The 24,177-nt window shown below is 36.5% G+C and overlaps 1 protein-coding gene across 1 annotated transcript in view; it reads left to right on the forward strand.

Annotated features, from left to right (window-relative positions):
* Positions 1–21,241, forward strand: part of map3k20.L (mitogen-activated protein kinase kinase kinase 20 L homeolog) — a 95,321-nt gene extending 74,080 nt beyond the window's left edge. Inside the window, exons 15-20 of the mRNA XM_018233970.2 lie at positions 1,149–1,211; positions 6,723–6,812; positions 14,304–14,420; positions 14,891–14,965; positions 16,864–17,011; positions 19,942–21,241. Of these exons, the coding sequence (XP_018089459.1) occupies positions 1,149–1,211; positions 6,723–6,812; positions 14,304–14,420; positions 14,891–14,965; positions 16,864–17,011; positions 19,942–20,639 (1,191 nt within the window). The 3' untranslated portion in view covers positions 20,640–21,241. The remainder of the gene's footprint in view (positions 1–1,148; positions 1,212–6,722; positions 6,813–14,303; positions 14,421–14,890; positions 14,966–16,863; positions 17,012–19,941) is intronic.
* Positions 21,242–24,177: the final 2,936 nt, after the last annotated feature.

Consider the following 24,177-nt stretch of genomic DNA (forward strand, 5'->3'; position numbering starts at 1 on the left):
TTATTCTGGCAAAATAAATTTTGTACAATGTATCAATTTATAAAAAATTGAAACATTTATAATATTTAAATTTTCTGTATTTTCATTTGCTTAAGGAGCTTTCTTTAAAATGCACTGCATGAACTCCAGTGTTGCATTTGTTTCACTGGTCATGTGATAATTCTAGTCAGTTCAATTTAAGTGATGCATGTTATCCATAATGCTTGGGACCTGCAGTTTTCTGGATGATGAATCTTTCTGTAATTTGGACTTTCATACCTTAAGTTTACTAGAAAGTCATGTAAACATGAAATAAAGCCAATAGGCTGATTTAACTTCCAATAAGTCTTAATTAAATCGTAATGTGCGCCAAGTACAAGATACTCTTTTATTATTTCAGAGAAAAAGGAAATAATTTAAAAAAATGTGGATTGTTTGGATAAAATGGAGTCAATGGGAGATGGACTTTCCATAATTCATGGCTTTCTGGATAACGGGTTTCTAGATAACGGATCTCATACCTGTACAATGAAACATAGATTTTCCGAATTCCCACCAGTATATAATCCATAATACATTTTCTCTTGTTTTTATACCATTTTTTTCTAGACCTCTGAAAACCATAATATGCAGGATCTACTGTAGTTGTTTTAATACTTTTATGATGTACTTAAATTGAATATAAGATGAAAAGCTCATGAACTGGCTGTGTCCAACACTCAGAATGCTGCAGGTAGTCATGTCACAATATAGTGGCCCATAGGAAAGCATGAGCCAATGGGTTATAGATGATGAAATGCCACACACACACACACACACACACACTTATTAGTACAACTAATTGCTGATTTGTCATATACCTGCATTATAAAATATTATCCACCCACAACTGAAACTAATGAAAGCCATTAAATGTTAGCTTGGACTATGGCAACAGGAACTAATATAGCTAATATAATGAAGCTATCAGGAAACAAACTAGAACTTTAATTTGGTAGCAAGTGGGCTGGTGAGCAAGAATATGACGTTCTAGATGTGAGTTTGATCATCATAGAAAACATATCTGGGCCTCACGATTCTTTATGTATGTCATTCCATGTAAAATGCCCCAGAAGCAGCGCAACTCTCTAAGTTAACTATTTAATCTTCCTTTTTTTCTTTGAATGCAGACAGCAATAGAAAAATTAACACATGATTACCTGAATCTTTTCCACTTCCCTCCGCTGATAAAGGTAAGATTTGTGTGTTCAGATATTGTAGTTGTTTAAAAGTTGAAATTATGAGAAACATTAAACAGCTAGTGCTAGGTAATATATAATACTGAATAAAGCACGTCTTACTAAACATTAGGGTACTATAAGAATTGTTTAAAGAGTTCTTTGACTTGATAGAAAGGCATGGGGCCTCAGGTAGAGTTCTTTATATACAGTAAGTAGCAGAATTTTGCGTGTAGGCATATGCTATATGAGATTGCATGGGAAGGAATTAAGAGGACTAGAAAGTGTGGTGAGTGTGAGGGTGCCTGTGCCACATACATAGGGGCACATTTACCAAGGGTCGAATATTGAGGGTTAATTAACCCTCAATATTCGACTGTCGAAGTTAAATCCTTCGACTTCGAATATCGAAGTCGAAGGATTTAGCACTATTCGTTCGATCGATCAACGATTCGAAGGATTTTAATCCACCGATCGAACGATTTTCCATCAATCACAAATTGGCTAGAAAGCCTATGGGGACCATCCCCATAGGCTAACATTGAGGTTCGGGAAGTTTTAGGTGGCGAAGTAGGGGGTCGAAGTTTTTTTTTTTTAAAGAGACAGTACTTTGACTATCGAATGGTCGAATAGTCAAACGATTTTAAGTTCGAATCATTTGATTCAAAGCCGTAGTCGAAGGTCGAAGTAGCCAATTCGATGGTTGAAGTAGCCAAAAAAATACTTCGAAATTCGAAGTATTTTTTATTCTATTCCTTCACTTGAGCTAAATAAATGTGCCCTATGGTGTTGCTATCAGTGGCATGCACACGATACATCTCAGTCATTGGCTGGACTTTGGAAAGTGGATATGTTTGAGCAACAGCCCATAATGAATAATAGTGTGGATGGAAATAAACCGCAACCTGTTAACATAGAGTACTTCAGTGGAATCCATTTACATAGAGAGGCTTGTAGTTGTTAACGTGTGGCAGAACTGTCTGCCTGGAAAAAAGTGTTTCAGCAGTGACATATAAATTATACTACACATATACGGTGCTTAATGATGTCACATGGATCACCAATACATGTGTATTATAAGAAACAATCTAATGTACCTCATCACTTATGGATATTATAAGCAACCTTAGATTTCCATGACCTGTATAAAAGACTTCTGATATTCGAATACTTATAATAGATAAAGTATATTTTGCCCTGACATCAGAGTGAACATTTTAATATCTCACTGAATATTCAGAGCTTGTATATTTTGTAAAGTTCTGTTTAATGGAAAGCAGAGCTGCCACCCACAGCGTCTGAGTTCTTTATATGTCACAAACAACCAAGGCCAAATGGACTATTCCCTATTTCCAGGCCTGTCTACAGGTAACATGAAAATTGGAAGTGGCTGATTGGCTTCTTTCCGGGCCACTAATAAACTAGCCAGCTGCCAATCCTTGGTTATGAGTAGTTATTTAACTGTGGAAAAAAAGCACTTATCCGTCATTTTCAGTTGAATCGCAGCACATTTAGGTAGCAGTAACTGTATTAATAGACATAAAATAGAGGGAAAATTAACAGCTACTAAAACCTTCTCAAATGCCACTTTGTTCATATACATAACAAGACTTGCTGTGCTCTTAAAAATGAAACTCTTCACTGGTGAGTTAGTGGGACACGGAGCCTTTGTTAAAAGGAAATTAACTCTGCAATACAGGCAGAGAAAGCAGCATGGCATCCATTCTTTTTCCTTTTCACATCAGCTGCCATTGACATTAAGACCAAGTGCCATTAACTGTTGCGTTTCATGCCAGCATCAGCTATCCGTTGTTGCAGAGCAGTATTCCTTCCAAAGAGCAGCTCATTGTGAGCGACTCCTGCCAAGATTCCACCCTGCTTGTTCTTTAGCTGCGAATTTATGGAAGAGCAAACAAATCTATTCTCAGTGCAAACAGTCTGTCAATGAAATGCCATTTAATGGCTGGAACCTGCATATCGGCAAAGTGATAGAAGTCTCAGCTGGGCCTCAAAGTTCTTCCACATTCCTCCTACTTTGCAGAGGAAATCATCAAATCAAATACACATTTACTGACTTTACTTACCACTTGGCTTAAAAAAAGACAAGAGCATCTCCCTCAGTCAGTGCTAAATATTCTTAAGAGCTATGGCACAAGGTGCTACACGGTGGCTACAAGTAGCTCCTTGTATCATTGCCCTAATCTATATTTAGTAGAATGAACCTCCACTGCCTTCCCTTTGTCATGTTGTTTATTCACATGAAAACAAATGGGTAGCTTTTAATGTATGCAAGTTTGATGTGTCTTCTTTTAGTCTTAAAGAAAATATAGCTCTGTGTTTTCATAACTTTAGCTCTGTGAAGTGATATATACCTTCCATTGGATTATTATTCCACAGTAATGTTACTTGACTGCAAATCCCAGGATTCTCCAACAAGGTTTATATCATGCTGAGAGCTGTAGTTCAGCAACCATAGAGAACTCTTAAAGGGTTACTGTCACTGGAAAAATATGCATTTTTCAAAACGCATCAGTTAATAGTGCTGCTCCAGCAGAATTCTGCACTGAAATCTGTGAAAACAGATTTTTTTTTATATTTAATTTTTTTAAATATATTTAATTTTGAAATTATTAACCTCAACCACCTTTAATCACTAAAAACGGCAATTAAACTAAAAAGATGTATTAGTATTCAGAATTCATGCTGTCACATATACCATTAAAACTTGGCCGGCTGGCCGACACCATTATATACCTTTTCAGTTAAAACTAAAAATAGCTGTTTTCAAATACTAAAAACCATAAAAAAATCAATCAAGGAGGAATTCATATTAACAGTCTAAAACTTCATAATTGGAGGCTGTTAACATTATAAACTAGCACCATAGCTGTATATTGTGCGTGACAGTATAGTATTACAATTCTTATGTCCCATATTGCTCCAATCAGCAGTGAGCTTCTTTCTTTAATTGCAATTCTCTATATAGTTTTTGTGGGATATATTCAACTCTACTGTTTAACTGTATCCATACATCCAACCGTTATTAATGTCCACCAGCACCAATGACCTGCATAGGGCACCCCCCTGTCGCTATATCTGTGCTGAAAATAATTATATGGAAACCAAATCGATTTCACCCACAATGGAAATACTGGATCCACTCCTTCCTTTAAGCAGTCCTTATGTATCGCGACCTTTCCCCCGATCTTAAATGGATTTCACCACTCCGCACTTGCAGCTTATACTTGCAGGTAACAGCCTTCTTCCTCCTTTGCTTTTGGTGTGCATTCCATCATGAAGCACATACGCTCTTACAAATTATAGCTATACAATTATTGATAACTTTACTTGTTGAATTTAAATTTGAGCTTCCTCAGGCACTTTCTACTTAAGAATAAAATCAACTTTTAATTGGTATATGTGACAGCATGAATTCTGAATACCAATACATTTGTTTTAGTGAAAAATGTGTCCCTAATTGTTAATCTCACATATCCATGCAGAGTAGCGCAGCAGAGCACAAGGGCACCATCTTCCACATCTTCGGGAAGGGAAACTGAGATATTTGGCGCATGCGCTGTTGGAGCCAGTACAGTGTTCGTGGCAATTGCGCAAGCATTGGAAACTCCGGAAATGGCTGAAGAAAAGGGAGAATCCGAAGAAAACTGAAGATGTGGAAGATGGCACCCTTGTGCTCCAGTGTGATATGCTGCATGGATACGTGAGAGTCACAATTAGGAAACATTTTTCACTAATGCACTATGCGGGAGGAAGCAGGGAGAGACACTATGAAGGATGGGGCTTATCACATTAAGGGGGTTAGTTCTCCTTTAAAGCAGCAAGCCACAATAAAACATTTTCAGACTCTTTTATGAGTCCCAGATGATGTAAGAGTATCTTCCAATGTGAATCCTGCCTGCTCTGTTTACTCTTAACTCTCTCTTCTTGGTTCATACCATTGTTGGTACAGGTACCTAAACAGCACTATATTAAAGCTTCAGAAGTTTGGTTAACAGTGCAGTATTTTGCAAAGTAATCCCAGTATGTTAGATGCCAATTAGATGACTATTGCAAAGCTGATGAGGATAATTGTCATTGGATAATTCGCTTGCATCCATAATTATGCTTGATGTGTCTACTTTGGAGAGCTAGGGGGAGCAAAAGAGTTAACTTTAGAGAAGGTATATGTCCTCTTTTAGCAGTGGGTAATATGGTTATGTCAGGAGCTGTGAAGAACTGCAGTATATGTTAATCAGTTCAATCCATTTATAATATGTGAAAAGTGTAAACATCTAGGCTAATAGCACACAGTATTTTAACCAGGAAAAAAGTATGTGATCAGAATCCTGTATAACTATAAGTCATTAAAGTAAGTAGGAGTCAGAAGAAAACTGTGAAGCTGTTGGTTTACTAGAGATTCTTGCATATGTCCACATTATAACATTTTTATTCATGCTTATTGTAAATCCATGTATAAATGTCACATGTGCATAGCCTTAGTGAATTGTGTCCTGGTGCCAAAACAAAATAAATGTGTGGCCTTACAGTACATTGTGACATTCATGACAACGATTTAAGATTGTGTGGTATTTGAATCCCTTTTTTAAAATTCTGGCAATATACATAAGGGCCATGGCACACAGGGAGATTTGTTGCCCGTGATAAATCTGAGCTACCATACATACCAAACACACTCGTCTCTCAGTTTTTCTAAAGTTGCCTGAAATGTCCTTGCGTTTGATGGTGGGAAAGCATTTTCAGGAGATTTGTTGCCTGCAGGTTAATCACTGACAAATCTCCCCGTGTGCCATGGCCCTTATTATTTTTGCCAGAAGGTGTCTAGCTATAGGTAGCTGCAGATTTCCAACACACAATACACATTAGTACTGCCAACACATGATCAACCTCAATGTTCCCTCTAATTCCTTCTTGGTTGCAAATTCTTTTGTGCAACTTCCGTGTGCACCTAAAAACTGTGTGCTCAGGTCAGAATAAATGCTACATTTTGTGTTTTCACAAAAAATTATTTGTGCGCACCACAATTTGTTGTGTGTGCTGGCCTCAAAATTTGTGTGCACGAGCACACAGCTTAGAGGGAACACTGATCCGCCCTTCTAAAAAGTGTTTTCAGTCTGGAATACCTTTAAGAATTTCCTATATAACATATTCTTTTTATACATGTATGTTTTTGGGGATACAGTAAGATACACGGCATATACTTGCTAATAAATATATGGTACATGTAAACTGAAAATGTCAAATTTAAAAAGAAACAAAATCATGTATTTTTATATTATCTTGCTATTTTGCACAAAAGGCTAAAGGTCAAAATAAAATATATATAAATAAATAAATGTAATGTTACTTTAAATGTAAAAAAATAAAATGTTACATTATTCTATGCATGGCTAATCTATGTAGTTCTGATCTAAGAACAGATTCAGTTCCAGATTTTTCATAGACTACATTCCACTGGGTGTTATATAATTGTATGTGTATCAAATCTTTGTCCTTTGTCCTTTCTAGGATTTGGAGTCTGAAAATGATGATGAAGAAAAGATAGTGAATCTAGAACTTGTTTTTGGATATCACTTCAAATCAGGCAGCTGCCCAGAGGTACAGTCATTCTTTAAATTCATCTAAACAAAGAAACTTTAATGAGCATATATACATTTCTTAACACAGGTCTAGGTGTTGTTTATTTTTGCATGCATCAACTTTTAATTTAATTTAACAGACACAAGTTGCTGTTAAATTGATACTTATAATGTTACCTGGTTTGTACTGTGGGAAGAGCTGTTATTTGGACGATTGTGTATGGAGCCAGGAACTTGGTATGGTTCATGAGCAAAAGAGGAGGTATTTGGGCCCACAAACATCTATATAAATCCAGTGACTTCCAATCCATGTCCAGAAACTGTTGGACACCCTGGTCAAACAAATGGTGGCCATTAAGTTGTGCATCCCTGATATAGCTACTGTTATATATTTTGTACTTTGCTGCTATTGTCTACTATTACCTACCGGAAGTTTAGAGAATTGTTTCTCTGCTCTTTATTTCGAAATAATATCATAGTTTCAAGATATGAAAGTTTTCTTAACCTTATTCCCCTTTGTTGAAATATTCACAGAGAAACAATCACTATAGCTTTGGACCTTAACTGCCTCTCTTTGCTCAAGTGACTAAGGACTAAGTATTGCTGTAGCCAACGTGTCTATTTTACATAACCGATAATTTGCTCTCTCTTTGTGGACATGATTGACAATGTTCGTTCATTCTCAGCCTTTATTGGTTATATTCTATTTTGTTTTCTATCTCCTCTGCTACTATTTTTATTTATTTATTTGTCCTCTTCATGTTCCTATGTATAACTGTAAAAACTTAAAATATAAGTTACAATAAAACAGTGTTTGTATGTATATATATATATATATATATATATATATATATATATATATATATATATATATTTTTTTTTTATAATGGTGTTTGCAATTTAAACATCATCCACAATCCAAAGGGTCGAAACCACAGAATGAATTGCTCCTACTTTCATAGATACTGCAGTGTTCTGTTATATAATTGTGGGTAATCTTATATTTCCTGGAAAGCATTTTTCCAGGTCTGAAATTATGACCTGAAGTGCTGCTACATGGGCAACATGAATCACTTGTCAAGCCGAGTTAACTAAAATAGGTTGCACAGCAGTAGACAGTGACCTGCTACTTTGTCCAAGAGATTACATTGTTTTTCCTTTTGCCACTTATTTTGTATACGGGGTTAATCACATATAGCATATATGTATGTATATTCATAAGCTATTACATACATTTAGGCTAAATTTAAAGTAACCTGTATTCTTCAAGGTGGCCATACGCAGGCTAATATAGGAGCCATTCCACTAAACAACTTGTGGGCTAAACAGTTGAATACTGTTCATAATGGTCTGATGGCCTGTCAACAGGCTGATTTTAGCCAGAAAATGTACATTTGAGAATACATTCTGTGTGCAGTGGCTCAAGAGCAACATGTTGCTCACCAACCCCTTGGATGTTGCTCCCAGTGGCCCCAAAGTAAGTGCTACATTTTGAATTCCTGGCTTGAAGGCAAGTTTTATTTGCATAAAAAACAGGTATACTGCCAAACAGAGCCTTCGGTATGCTGCTAGTCCACATAGGGACTTCCAAATAGCCAATCACAGCCCCTAATTGGCAACCCCAGGAACTTTTTGCATTTCTATGTTACTCTATAACTTTTTTTCTACATTTAAATGTGGCTCATGGGTAAAAAGGTTGGGGACAGCTATCTAAGGTGTGAAATTATACTCACATTAACCAATCCCTTAGATTTTAACTTCCACATGTTTGCTGTATTTAAGATTTGACGAACACTCAGGAATCAACTCAAATTTAAGGGGTTTATTGCTGATTGCCCAAGTTTTCAAGCTCAGGCAATTGTAAGGAAACCCCAAGTGAATGTGCTAATCATGCAGGGTTTTGTGCTGAAAAAGCTCAGCAATTTTCATAAGTTTGCCCAGACTTTTGTAAGGCATAAAAACTTAGGCAGCTTGTTCGGGCAAACTTACAAAAGATTGTCAAGCTTTTTTCGGCACGAAACCCCGCATGATTAGTAAATTCATGAGGGGTTTCCATTATGATTACCTGAGCTCGAAAGCTTGGGAATCATAACCGTACCCCTTAGAGTGAGAGTTAAATTATGTCAGGTAGTTTCAACTTAGAATGAACTTTCAGTATGATGTTCTGAAAATTTGAATTTTCTAGTGTATTTTAAAGAATTTGTATTTCTCTTTTGCTTCTAACTACCAAGTATATATTGTTGCCTGCATGGCAGAGATCTCTGATCCTATCAACCTAGTCACCTGTGTGGTCCCAGTCTTAAATTAAAATGCTTGATAAAGGGGCTTGCCCCGAAACGTTGCACTTCGCACAAAATAAATAGCAAGGGGCAACCCTGCATTGAACTGCCTTGAGTGCCAGTGTATTCCTATACCATTGACGTATTGGGGGTTGCCATACCCTCCTGCATTGTGCACCAGGCTACCTTAACAGAAGGAAAGTTAAGAGTATGCTCAGCTTTACCTCGTTCCAATTCCCAGTCTTAAATTGGACATACTCAGGATGACTTGACTGTGCCCTGATTGGCTACCATGGGGCTCCCATGCAGAATACCTCATCCACAGCCTGATATAGTCTATGCCCTGTGGGGTTTTCCTGTCTTTCTCATTGATATACAAACCCCTGTCAGATATCAGATGGAGTGGCCATTATTTTGGCCCATCTGCAGGCAAATACTGTCAACTTGACCAGCCTTAAAAAGAATTCAGATGACAATGTTGCACAATCTGTCTGAAACCCTTTTTACATAACTGCAGGATTTTGAGTCCTAAATAGGATTAATTAGTACAGCAAATGAAACAACTTCATTACAGTTTTTACATATATATTCATTAAGAAGAAAGTGTTTGGTTTTAATTGAAAGATAATGAAATAGGGAAATTTGGGTACGATAGTATCTAAGGGGCCGATTCATCAAGGGTCGAATATCGAGGGTTAATTAACCCTCGATATTCGACTAGGAACTAAAATCCTTCGACTTCGAATATCGAAGTCGAAGGATTTAGCGCAAATTCTGCGATCGTACGATCGAAGGATTATTCCTTCGATCGAACGCTTAAATCCTTCGAATCGAACGATTCGAAGGATTTAAATCCAACTATCGAAGGAATATCCTTCGATCAAAAAAACTTAGGCAAGCCTATGGGGACCTTCCCCATAGGCTAACATTGACTTCGGTAGCTTTTAGCTGCCGAACTAGGGGGTCGAATTTTTTTTTAAAGAGACAGTACTTCGACTATCGAATGGTCGAATAGTCGAACGATTTTTACTTCGAATCCTTCGATAGTCGTAGTCGAAGGTCGAAGTAGCCCATTCGATGGTCGAAGTAGCCCAAAAAAACTTCGAAATTCGAAGCTTTTTACCTTCGAATCCTTCACTCGAAGTTAATGAATCGGCCCCCAAGTATCCTTCTTTACACACTGATGTACTGACCCACAAATCAAATGTGGATAGGTGATACTTTAATATTAATGAATATGTGAAAAAGCAATAGTAAATTATTTACTTATAAAATAGGCATTTTATAAATAACATTTTAGAGATCAAAATATTGAAATTGCTCAGACCAGAAAAAAGAGCAAGGTCAATTAAATTGACTTATTTTGGCATTGATTTCACCATTAATTCAGTGCAGTGTATCATATATGTATATAAGTCCTGGTGCATGGTACATGCTGTGAGTTCTTTTCTCTCCCATAATTGCCACTATGAAAAATACAAGTTTCAAAAACCAAGGCAGTCATACACGCATAAAGAAAGGTGACTGCAATCTTAAGATTTTATAGCATGCTGTCCTAATTAAAAGTACCCTGTAGAAATACGGCATTATTCTGCCTTTCTTAATTTAAGCGACGTCATCTAGTCAAGAAAACATGTCAGGACCTTTATAAACATGTCAGGCAGGATGTTTTCAAAGCAATTTCATATCCAGAAATGTGTATTGTGCCATTAAAAGTATGCTTCATTTGAGTTGTTTCAATTTAATCTTTAAGAATCCCCAAAGGCCTTGTTCCACTCACAGGCAAAACATGAAAAAAAAAAAAAAAAATCTTCTAGTAACCTTGTCTGTGCTAGTGCCTAGTTAGTAACAATTCTGCCTGACCTTAGACACAAGCTATTGTTAAGGGTATAATACATTTACATATTTTGCAATAAAACATCAGTCATTTGCATTACAGTGTCAAGATTTATTTTATTCTTCCACCTAAAAATGACTCATTTTCCTTTCTTGTATTTTAAAGACCAACTACTCTAAGCTTGTTTGAGAATAATCAAAAATTGGCCATTTAGCTAGAAGTCATTTTCTTTTCAAAAGGCAAATGTTATTTAATCTTTCAGCTGTTCATTGTGCCATCATAAATACTTTCTTTTCAGCACAGTTGTGGGGACTGAAATGAGCTCACTAATTGCCTCCCATTTCGACTGACATGTGGTGGTTTAGTGGAAAGGGAACGCAGCGGGGAGAAGGAAACAGGAGGCTGAGAAAATGAGAGCTAATTATTTTCACTGCCGCATGTCAGGCTCTGTGTCAGCCTTGTTTTTACAAACTGGAAGGTTTAGCACTAAATAAAACAAACTGGCGTCATGTTTTAGATACTGGCAGTGTCATAGAAGCAGCTGCACATCTCAAAGACAATATAATGCCTGCATTTGCACGGACCCCATCTGACAGCCACTGTGAGCCACTGCTTCCTAATGAGGATATCACAGTAGTGCCAAGTAAAAGGTGCTGAATTATGTATGATTCTTCATCAGGAAAGCAATAGTCCTTTACATCATTACGAGACATTGTTTTCCTGAAGAGATTAAAACATCCTTTAGTCCGAGACCCTGAAACCTACATTTGCTAAAAGAGGGCTATTATTGGAATTTTTGGGTAGAGCAGCTTGTGGGTTTCTTTCTGGATAAGAATATCTCATGGGACAGCGCAGCGGAGGGTTACGACACATGAACTGTGGAAGAAGAGGAACAAATTATCTTCACTTGTATTATCTTGCTTTAAAATCCGACATTAAGAAAAAAAAAAAAATAGTCGAGCAGGGTTTAACATAATGATAGATAACCCAGGTGCCATCGATGAATGTTCATCTGTTATGAAACAGCAGGTCGCAGCAGTTGAGATAGATAATAGCAAAGAATTTACAGGAGCAATTCAGGAGCTCTGTTGATCAACATGTTACTACTTTTAATAGCAGCATGAGCAGCATTTAGCTCAGATTTTTGTTTTATCTTCTCTGAGATCTATCACTCCTTACTGCACGGGAGCCAACTAAGAAATACAGTTTCTTATCACATCTGAAGACACAAGGCTGGCCCTCTTATGCCATGTTGTTTTAAAAACTGGCCATGTGATTTAATGTTTTGGTGAGCTAATAATACGGTAGTACCTGGAGCACATTTAGGGCTTTGTTAATGCCGGGAATACCAATAGAAGTATGTCTAGGGTTAGATACAAAGTTCTGACAGTCTTAGATGGATGTAATATTTCCATTATTTGCTTGAACTTAAGTAACGGGGCTCTTAGACAACAACTGAGAGCAATTAACTGAAAAAGGAGAAAATGTTGGTACAACTCAGAATTCTATTGGTGCATTCAGGAGGTAATCAGCCAATGAAATGGGCCTTTTCCTTTATGACTGATTCATGAGGTTTAGTATGATCTGGTCATCTGCCTGTGGACAAGTGTTAATAATGTACCAGGTGCAATATCTATCACATGGGAGAGAGACATTGGACCAGAACGTAGCTTCTTTCAATTCTAGTACATTAGGCATTGTGGCAGTCAGTAGGGGTGTGCCCTCAGATAAGTCTCCAGAATAACTGCCTACTGAATACCTCTTTTCGTGATCCCATACCTAACTAAAACAATAGACTGCTGTATCTGGATGTTTGGAGTGTCTCAACTCAAGGCTTGGGTCTATAGGAACTTTCAACTTCACGTTAACCTTAATATCATAGTATAGCTGTATTGTTTCTTAATCAACTTGAATAAAACAGCTTATGGAAAATAATGACTTTCCTTTAAATGTACAATGTCATACTGGTAAGTCTACAGCTGAAATTATTAATTGTTTAATTCCCTTTTAAGAATAAAATGACTGCAAAACAAATGAGATCTTTTCTAGAAATTGTATTGTAGTTGCAATAAAGTTAAATTAAAGAGAAAGCCTCCCTGCACAGTTTACTCGTCACAAACACTATTGTACAGGCAACAGCCTGTGATAACAGTGACAAATAACAATTAAAGGAAAAACAGCTTGATAAGTAACAATTAGAGGAAAAACAACAAGATAAAAAGAATGACCTTATATGATATACTGTCAGAAGTTGGCTGAGGCTACAAGTCTAATGCTGAAGAAAATAACTGCAGTTTCAAACATGAAAGGATGGGTAATGTAATATAAGGAGCAAAGTTTCCTACACTTCCCACTTATCACCTATAGCAACCAATCAGCAGTGTCAGACTGGGATGCCAGGGGCCCTCCAGAAAACCTTAGACTGTGGGCCCAACAGGAAAGCTTAGACTGTTATTCTATTAAGCTTAGACTGTTAAACTATTATTCCTCCTCCCCTCACTTAACCTCTTTATTCTCCTAGTCTTTTATATCTACTTAATATACTCTATTCGTCCATTGTTACACATTTTTCCCCATAAAGAAATAGGGAATGACCATGAAATAAGCTAAATGGTTAGAAGCAGGAGGCCCACTGGCACCTGGGCCCACCGGGAGTTTTCCTGGTATCCCGGTGGGCCAGTCCAACACTGCCAATCAGTATTTCAGCATTTCCTGTCACCTGTTTCAAAACACAAATACCTTTGTGATTGCTGTGGGTCAGTGTTCCTGGGCAAACATTGTGCCTGCTATTACATATGGGGAAAATGTTGCATGTATTTATGTATTTAAGGTGGCCACAAAAAAATGACAACAAAGTCAATAATCTTGTTTAAACATTGTGATCATTAGAAGTATTGAGATACAATATTATATATGTAGTTATGCTGTATATACAGGGTTGCACATTTTTAAACTGAAGTGGTACAAACAGGGGTATGTACACTGCAGCAGATACAAATAAATGTATGCAATACATGCAATACAAGAAAGAAGAGGAAGAAGGTCTTACCTAAAATGGAAAATTTGGTTGGTTGGTGACTGCCGTTGGTCTGTATTTGTGAGGATTAAAGTTGTGTTAAAATTAAATTTTTGGGTGTTGCGAGTGGTAATCTAATCTACTGCTATTTTTTTATTTTGTTTTTGCTGTGGGAAGCGGTGACAGTCTTTTTTTCTGTCTTACACTAACCTATTAGTTTAAATGAATTATTTTAAGGCAAAAATACTTTCTGCTCCCTGTATCCTTACCAGCATTATTATGCAAAATATGTTTTTAGTTTTAGCAAGTCCATATGATATGATGAAATAATAATAGCCGCTTCATAATCATTGTTTTCTAAAATGTCTTTACTTTCAGGACTGCAAATGGAAAATGTACATGGAGTTAGATGGAGATGAAATTGCTATTACATACATAAAAGATGTGACATTCAATAGAAATCAGCCAGATGTAGAACTTCTGAGAATGACAAAAGTAAGTTGTATTTTAATCTGAGTTGTAGTTTTTATACACATACAAACACAGTACAGAATTTGTAGTTTACAGTATCACATGACACTTTATAATGATCTATAAAAACATACACTGCAATACCTATGATATATGCAGCATATAAACTGTACAATATTCAATCCTTAAGTTTGAGGTTGATCACCTCGTCGTGTTGATTATCCTAATATTTAATTTGCTCAATAAAATATTTAATTCAGTAAAGGGGTGAAACACATTAACTTGGTTTAATTCCTCTAGGCCAAATGTCAGATGAATTATTTTACAAATAGCTGAAGGCAAATAGGTTCTGTTTCTTTTTCCTTACAGGGCAAATATTAGTGTTATATGTAATACTATACTACTTTATCCGGCCTCAGATATTGTATGGCCCTAGCCTAGCCTGAATCAGTGGTATTTTATCACACAGATGTTTTGTTTTATTCCCTCCCCAGCCACCATTTGTTATGGAGAAGTGGATTGTAGGAATAAGAGAAAATGAAACTGTTGAATGTATTGTCACTTATGAGGTAAGTGATATAATAAAGCAAGAGGAGCTGCTGGATTAAATTTAAAAAAAAGTCAAGATTTTTGTTTAAATTCAAACGAAAATGTCAATCATTTAAATGAGAACATACCTTTAGGAGCTGTTAATTGTCTTAAAAGGGTGGTTCACCTTTCAAGTTAACTTTTAGTATGTTATAGAATGGCATGGAATTACAAGTAACTTTTCAATTGGTATTCAATATTTTTTTATAGTTTTTTTTATTATTTGCTTTCTTCCTCTGACGCTTTCCAGCTTTTAAAAGGGGGTCACTGACCCATCTAAAAACAAATACTCTGTAAGGCTACAAATGTATTGTTATTGCTACTTTTCTATTGTCTTAGAATATCACTCTCTACATCATACTAAGAGGCAGATTTATCAAGGGTCGAATTTTCGATTGTCAAAATTCACACATTCAAATTTTAATCCCCCTATTCGAATGTAAATTAGAGTATAAGATTTATCACAGCTCGACCATGGAAACAGTCCTAATTTGAATATTCTCCACCTAAAACCTGCCAAGTTCACGTGCAACTCAAGGTCCGTTGAGCCATTTGGAGCTGTTAATAGCCTTCCTGACATTCGAGGTTTTTTTTCTGAGAAAAACATGATTCATACAATTCAAATTATCGGTCGGAACCATTCGATCAGTTATTAGACATTCAAATTTTTCTTAAATTACCTTCCAGTTGAATTGTGAGTATATTCAAATGAAAACAAAATTGCATGAATTCGTAATTAAACCTTTGATAAAGTTAATTCAAAGGTGAACAACCCCTGTTTTCCTATGGTGGATTCCCATTACTGCAGTTTATAATTTTCATTACAATGGTTTAAGGGTTTGATGTCAGAGACATGACCAGTATATGATTTTGGGGTTATTAGACCTGGTGCAAATGTCAAATCATGTTTATGATACGCAATACGGCAATATCCGTTAGGGCTGATAATGCCAAGGTTAGATTCCCTAAATAGAAATATTTCCTCCAAACGTCACCAGAATGATCAATAGCATATTTCTGATTTCCATCAGAATACAGCTTGAAACCATGCGTAAATAGGATACATATCTTTATTTTGTTCAGTATAAAGATCACTAATAAACAAATGTTTTTGGTGGCTTTTTTAGAGTGATCTGAAGTTGTTGCTCTAATGAAGAAAAAAAATACATAATGCCATAATTCCACGTTCACCCTGTGTAGTATTTTCTCATAATCATGGGCTAACTTACAAAGGCCTCAGAAGTGTACAACTGTAACCCTTAAAAGAAGCACTGTGGCCTTTCTGTACTCTGCACCTTGCACTTTTAAAAGACTTTGGGGTGGGATGGTGGACATCTTTGTGCTTCCCTTAGCTCACCCCTCATGAATATAGTGCTGCAAATGCCTACACTGCTGTATTCATGGTGGGAGAATGGGCCGCCATTCTAGAGCACACAGACCTGTGCCCGCTGTCCATAAGTACCTATACTATAAATACTTTAATACTCATACTTGAGTCTAACTAGTGAATTGTTTATCAAAATATCCCATGAAGGTTATATAACATGACTGCACTTAACAATACAGAACTATGTAATGTATTGATGTCCTCAGCACCTGTGTCTTTAAGAAACATTTTACAAGATATTTAATTGGGTCAGTGCATCTTTTATATCATCAGTTATCATAACCAATATAAAGTGTTTCTTTTCCCAAATTCAAGCTAATATATCAAGGTTTCCTCTGTAGAAAAGCATCCATTCCCTTCATTTTCTCAAATGTCCTACTCCAATCCTCTGAACAGTTTTCAGTTCGTCTGTGTTTGCTTTCGCTGCATTTTGGCAGATTTGTATGCAGAATGTGGTTTGAATATGTTGTTGTTTCATATTGTTTCCACCAGAATGATGTCAGGACTCCTAAAATAACCAAACACATTCACAAAATTCACTGGGATAAGATGAAAATGCAAGACGCGGAGAAGCCTGTCCAACTAGCAATAATGTCACCCCTTCTTACTTCTGAAAGCAAGCAAAGCAACTATGAGTCAAGTAAGATTATACAATTAGCAAATGAAACATCTAATCTACACATAATCATATGAAAACATTCTGCCTGAGTCACATTTCTAGCAGTGAATGAGTCCAGAAGAAGATTATTATTATAAGATTTGTTAATTTGTTCTATTATTTTGTATGGGAAAGCAAAATGGTTGGCTTAGCCTCAGTTCTTTGACTTGAAGAAGAAATTATAAACAAAGGCCTCGTTTACTCCTGAGCCACATGGCTTAAATTCAAGAAACTATGTCAGTTAGGCACTAAACGCCATGATTAATCTTTTTTCCTAGCGTGCCATGGTTTTTTAATCTGGTGCGAAACTCTAATGAAAAATAAGAGTCAATTGGCATTTAAAGTGTCAGTAATGCCATACATTTAGTACCTGTTCATTTAGTTCCAACTATTTCTTGGCAACCAGCGTCCTGTTTTCTATGAGAGGGGGTTTTATGCATGGCTTTCTTCAGTAGTGAGTTTATAAATGGAAAAACAAAAACAGTTGTATTCTTCAGAGCTTATATGTTATCTGTTGTGTAGATGTGTGCCCTATAGCCTAATTTCAGCTTGAATGGCTGCCCCCATAGCTGCACAGCAGCTTCTTTGCATAAATTGTAGTAGCGATTCTGAAGAAAACACACACAATTCTTTTCAGTGCAAAGTAATAAATATTTTAATGCATAAAAAAACTAGGTTTTTTAGTATGGTAGCATAGTATGTAGAGAAGAGACTAGGAGTATAAAGAGATTGATTGAGGAGAGGAGGTATAATAGTGTGCCCTCAGCCTAAGGTTTTCTGGTGGGCCCCTGGCATTCCAGTCAGACACTGTGTCACATTGTTTCCAACTAGCATATTCACAGCCAAGGAAGGAGTTTCTTACTGCAGAACATTCATAATGAGGAGATCTTCCTTAAGAGCTTCCTTAAAAGGTCAGGAAGCACCAAGATACACCCATTTTCAACAAAATAAAATAAGGAAATATTATGCTGAAAACACATTCTGCCTATTCTTATCTTTTATTTATAGCACTCATATTTAACAAGGGGATATACTGGCTCGTTCACTAATGGGTAAATACATGTTTATAAGAACCCTCAAAATACTTTTATAATCTTTGACATAAAATTCTATTCATTTTATAGCTGGTAAAAATAGATGGACAATTGAAAGAAGAGGAGGACCATGTTCTATAGCATAGAGCAGCATATGAAACATTGCAATGTAAATATCCATCCTAGGTGACTTCATGAACAGTAAGGGGGAAATAGACTTTTGTGATGATTCTGAATATTTGGTGGCGGCACATAGGACCTGCTGTTTCAGACAAGCTGACATAGGCATTGTTCAGAAATATAAGTTGCAGGCTCCATTTTCAGACTAATTATAAAAATCTGCTTGTATTGTGCTGGGAAAAATGTTTTGTTAAGGAGAGGTTGTTACAGAAAACAGCTGATATAAATAAAAAGCCAAAGAACAAAAACAAAGCATTATATAAAAAAAAATAAATGAATATATCAGTACCAGAAACACAAACTCACTTAAAACATGCAGTGTGCCAATGAACCATATGTGATATATAAATAACACATGCAAGCATACCATAAACTATACATAGATCCTTATTTCTTGCAACAATTTTGTAGAGGTCATAGAATTCCAAGGGAACATTTTATATACTGATATTTTACAAAAGATGTAAAGTACATTATATTTTATTATAATTTGACACAGGTGAACCTAATTAGCATGGAGGATTAAGTCTGATGACATTATCTGGTCCTTTGTGTTTAAAGGAACAGTTCAGTGTAAAAACAAAAACTAGGTAAATAGATAGGCTGTGCAAAATAAAACATGTTTCTAATATAGTTAGTTAGCCAAAAATGTCATGTATAAAGGCTGGAGTGACTGGATAATAGCCAGAACACTACTTCTTCTTTGCAGCTCTCTACCTGCTAGTTAGTCAGCGACTTGAAGGGGGGTCACATGGGACATAACTTTTAAATTAGTTTGCTTTTAATTCTTAGTAAGCAGGTAAGGTTAGAGAGGAGGAAGTAGTGTTCTGGCTATTATGTTAGACATCCAGTCACTCCAGCCTTTATACATTACATTTTTGGCTAACTAACGATATTGAAAACATTTTTATTTTGCATAGCCTATTTATTTACCCAGTTCTTTCAAAGTAAATCATTTTAGGTAGAGGCCGCTAGTGATCCCTTTTTTCACACGATCATTTACTAAGGATTCTCCTATATTTGCTCACAATTCAGGTTTCTTAGCTAGCTACAGTTAAAGCGTTACTGTAGGTTTATTCTTATTTTCTTTTTTCTTATTTGATACTTGACATGGTATCAATAGAGGCATGGTCAGTCAAGAGGAGGAATAAATGGATCTCTCAGTTACATCCAGGGCAGTATTTTCAGTCTGTTCTGCACTAGGCACTGGACGTGGAAGGCACCCCCCCTAGCAATCAGCACATGCAAAGTAGAGTTTCTGTACTGCGTCCCCATATGCACAATACAATTATGGCAGCAGTGTTATTTCTGCGTAAAGTTTATATGCATTTAAGGAAGCAATGTGTCTGCCTCCTACTTCCTGTGAAATGCTTATGTTCATAGTACTGAGATCAGCATTTTCCAACCTTTCCATATATTGTTTGTGTGAATGAGGATGTGTCCATTGATAATGTACTGCACATCCATAGGCTGGGTAATGCCAATATTAGCTTCTAGTACACCAGCAGCAAGGTAGAAAGATTCTTACCCAAGAGCCCACATTTCATTCATGTACAGGTTTTGGAGGACTCTGCAGATAGCTTCATTTTTAAAATCATTTCTTATCAGTTCAATTAATTGTCCTCCATCCCATTTCTGGAATGGATTTTCATAGTATGTTTCACTGCTTTCATTTATTCTACTTTTATGGCCTTGCAGGTGAGGATTGTCAGTGGATCTACACTTTAAGAATGCGTCAAATGGCCAATCCCATGTCGCCTCAGCATGCAGCAGGCTTACCTCGGTCTCAGTCCTCCAGCCTTTCAAACTTATCTCAGATTTTACCGTATCTCCAGAGCCAAGAATCCTATGCTGCTGCAGTAAGACGAATTCGTGCCAGTCCAACATTGCAGGTTACGTCAATAAACTATTCTCGCAGTTCTTCCCCAACACAGTTTGGTTTAGCTAAAAATTTGTCTTCCTTGTCAATCCAAAGCTCCAAAGGCAGCAGTGCTTCTAGTACAGCTTCTGATAGTCCATCAGAGAGAGATAGAGCCCATAGAACATCCAATAATTCCTATTACAAACACAATAGGTACAGCACCCCCGTGCACAGGAGAAGTGGTGGCAAAAGCCCACAAATGAACAGTGGGAAAAATTACAAGTCTTATACAACAACATACAATCATTCAAGACCGAATGAGCAAAGACCTCAGAAAACAAACCAAAACAGGCACATTCCAGGGATGCCAAAACTAGAATCTGACACAGATGTTAATGGAGGAGAAAAAAACACTAATGACGGTGGATGGATAAAGGTGGATTATTCCAAAAAGACTCATAAACAAACTACAACTAGCAAGTCACACAAAGACCGCTCCAAGTCTTTTGGACGTGGTCGGAGATCGAATTTGTAAGATTGTATAGATTTAGGGATAATATTTATTTATATAAAAAAAGCAATTTTTATGTGATATCATTGGGATTAGATGAAATATATTCTTTTTATATACAAGGTTACACTGACATTGAATGGTTTCTTAATTATATAAACAAATAATAAATTAGTAGTCTCAGCAAACCTGTTTATATATTAAATTAAATGTAATGCTATTATATTTCACACACACACGTACTGTATATAAATGTATTCATTCAACGTGAAAAGGACACTATAGAATACTATTGTTTCTTTATTGTTAGTGGATTATGTGGGGTAGATACGGATATACTACACAAGAGCCATGAATATCCTGTAAATTGTATCCTTATAAATGGTGCTTAGTGAGGTCATGGGTAATAATTGGTGGTTAGTGATGTCATTTCTGTCACAACTCATTGAAATGTGTGTGTTATAATTAATAATGTACTCCCTGTTGCAAAATATGAGGATATTAAGCTATATTAGAAGTCCCTTGGCATTCCGCTACCAGTATACTCCGTATACTCAGCCTTCGGCCTTGTGCTTTTATACGGTCATGGAACTCCTCTGTGATTTATAATATCCTTATAATCTACAGTCTGGTCATTTCCCTATGGGACCAGACTGTAAATTATATAGTGAATAAAGTACCTCCTCTTGTAAATTATAAGGATATTATAAGTTACCGAGGAGTTTCATAACCATTTAAAAACACAAGGCTGAAGGCCGAGTGTTTTTATACAGGTCATGGAACTCCGAGGTAACTTCTAATATCCTCATATTTTGCAACTAGGGGTACTTTATTTATTATAATACACAAAGTTCAGTGAGTCATGTGACAGAAATGACATCAGAACTCACCGTTTATAACTGATGACATCAGAACTCACCATTTATAAGGATATCATTTACAAGAAAATTCATAGGTTTTGTGTATTATATCCTTATAAACGGCGCGTTCTGACGTCATAACACGCCGTTTATAACAGGGGGTCCCCAGCCGCCGACCCCTCCGACCCCCTCCCGACATTTCACACAAAATGTAGATTATAATGCATAATGTACCCCCTACTGAAATTTATAAAGATATTAGAAGTCACCTCGGAGTTATGTGACCTGTATAAAGGCATTCGGCCTCGTGCTTTTATATGGTCACATAACTCCTCGGTGACATAATAGCTTTATAAATTACAGTAGGGGGTACATTATCCACTATATAATACACAAGAGCCATGAATATCCTTTAAATGATATCCTTATGAACGATGCTTAGTGATGTCATTGGTTATTAGGGATGCACCGAATCCACTATTTTGGATTCGGCCGAACCCCCGAATCCTTCACGAAGGATTCGGCCGAATACCGAACCGAATCTGAACCCTAATTTGCATATGCAAATTAGGGGTGGGAAGGGGAAAACATCTTTTACTTCCTTGTTTTGTGACAAAAAGTCATATGATTTCCCTCCCCATTCCTAATTTGCATGATTCAGTTCGTCCAGGCAGAAGGATTCGTCCAAATCCAAATCCTGCTGAAAAAAGGCCGAACCCTGGCCGAATCCCGAACCGAATCCTGGATTCGGTTTATCCCTATTCGTTATAATCAGAGCTTAGTGATGTCATTTCTGTCACATGACTCACTGGAACTTGTGTATTATAATAAAGTACACACTGTTGCAAAATATCAGGATATTAGAAGTTACCTCAGAGTTCCATGACCTGTATGAAAACCACTCGGCCTTCAGCTTTGTGTTTCTATTAGGGATGCACCGAATCCAGGATTCTGTCTTTTTCAGCAGGATTTGGATTGCGTGACTTTTTGTCACAAAACAAGGAAGTAAAATTTTTTCCCCTTCCCACCCCTAATTTGCATATGCAAATTTCGAATCGGTATTCCGCGAAGGATTCGGGGGTTCGGTCGAATCCAAAATAGTGAATTTGGTGCATCCCTAGTTTTTATATGGTCATGGAACTCTGTAACTTATAATATCCTTATATTTTACACTAGGGGGGTACATTATTCACTATATATTTTACAAGAGTCAGTACATTATTCATTATATAATTTACTTGTGTGTGTATCTAAAACAGAGGCACAGGATACAGGTGGTTATGGAGCAAACCCAGACTAAAGCTGATTACACACAGGCAGATAATGTTGAGCAAATTCAACCAAGCTGGAGCATAATCATCATTTATGTGTTGGTCCCAAAGTAAGATACATTTCAGATGAGAATTGCACAGAACCAAGCACCTGTTGGTAAATATGTTTGGCACTGATCACATCTGTGTAGTCATTAGCACCAAGGATTTAACGGTTTGGGTGGTTTGACCCAAAGCCTGTGCATTGCTTGGGTGCAGTCCATGTAAATCATATTGTTAGGAAATTGGTGAGCCCATAATAGTCAGATTTTTTTTTAAACAAGGATTAAAAAAAAAGTGTAATAACCACTGTAGACACAAGACATAGGATACATGTTGAAATATCCATAAATATGGAATCTCAAGTTAACTTGGATAAGTGAGTGTATACAGAATAGAATTGCCAGGACTCAGATCCCTTTAAAATATATTTAAAGGGATATACACAGGCTGCATTAAAGCGCTGGAAGTTTTTCCCTCTTTTGTATGTGCAAGTAATGGCTGTTTATCATTTGTAGCAGCTGGCCAACTCCATAGTGTAGTGCGAGCACTGTAAATAAACAGCAACTGATAAACACTACAGTGTGGGTTAAACCAAGCGCTTACAATTTCTCTTTGAAGTGAATGAATACACACATAAAACATACATTATGTTATTATGTCATTTTTAAGATGGGGATGCATGGGGATACATCTATTTTACTTTATTCAGCATTGGAATATTGGATAAGAAAATGCTCATTCATGGTAATGAGAAGGAAACCAGAACAGCTAAATGTGTTCTAAATTGAATCTGTTCATATCATAATAACCTAGTTATTATATAATATGGCAAAGACAATAACATGGTCTATTACATAGTAAATCTCATATTGATAGCTGTGGTTTCTTAGACCTGCAGGATATATGGTTTTGTTAACCTATTACACCCTTGTTTCTTAATCTTATTTTATAGTGATGAGGTTTCAACTAATTTTCACTGTCCTTTTGGGACCATTGTAAGTTTGTGATATGCCTGGACCAGTCTTTCTTATTCTTTTGGATTATATGGACTGCATCACTTTCAGGGTAAAATGGTGCCTACAATGGATGTTGCAGCCCTAGATTTATCATTTTGTAAGTAATGTAGTATTGGTTGTCCCCATTTTGAATTTTAAATTTGGAATTTCAATAATGGCACACTGAGCTTATAACGATTCTTTACTGTTTATTCTTTACTGTTTACACATCAAGAATTAAACTCTTGCCACTTGGGCTTTTTCATCTTATTGCTCAGTATGTTGCCAGAGAACCCAGATATGTAAAATTTTACAGCACTTTTACAGTCTACTGTAAAATATATGATATACAACAAGCAGTTAAATGAAGCTGTTTAACTACTTTATCAACGAA

This window comes from Xenopus laevis, chromosome 9_10L, assembly GCF_017654675.1.
Source record: "Xenopus laevis strain J_2021 chromosome 9_10L, Xenopus_laevis_v10.1, whole genome shotgun sequence".
In the NCBI taxonomy this organism is placed as follows: Eukaryota; Metazoa; Chordata; class Amphibia; order Anura; family Pipidae; genus Xenopus; species Xenopus laevis.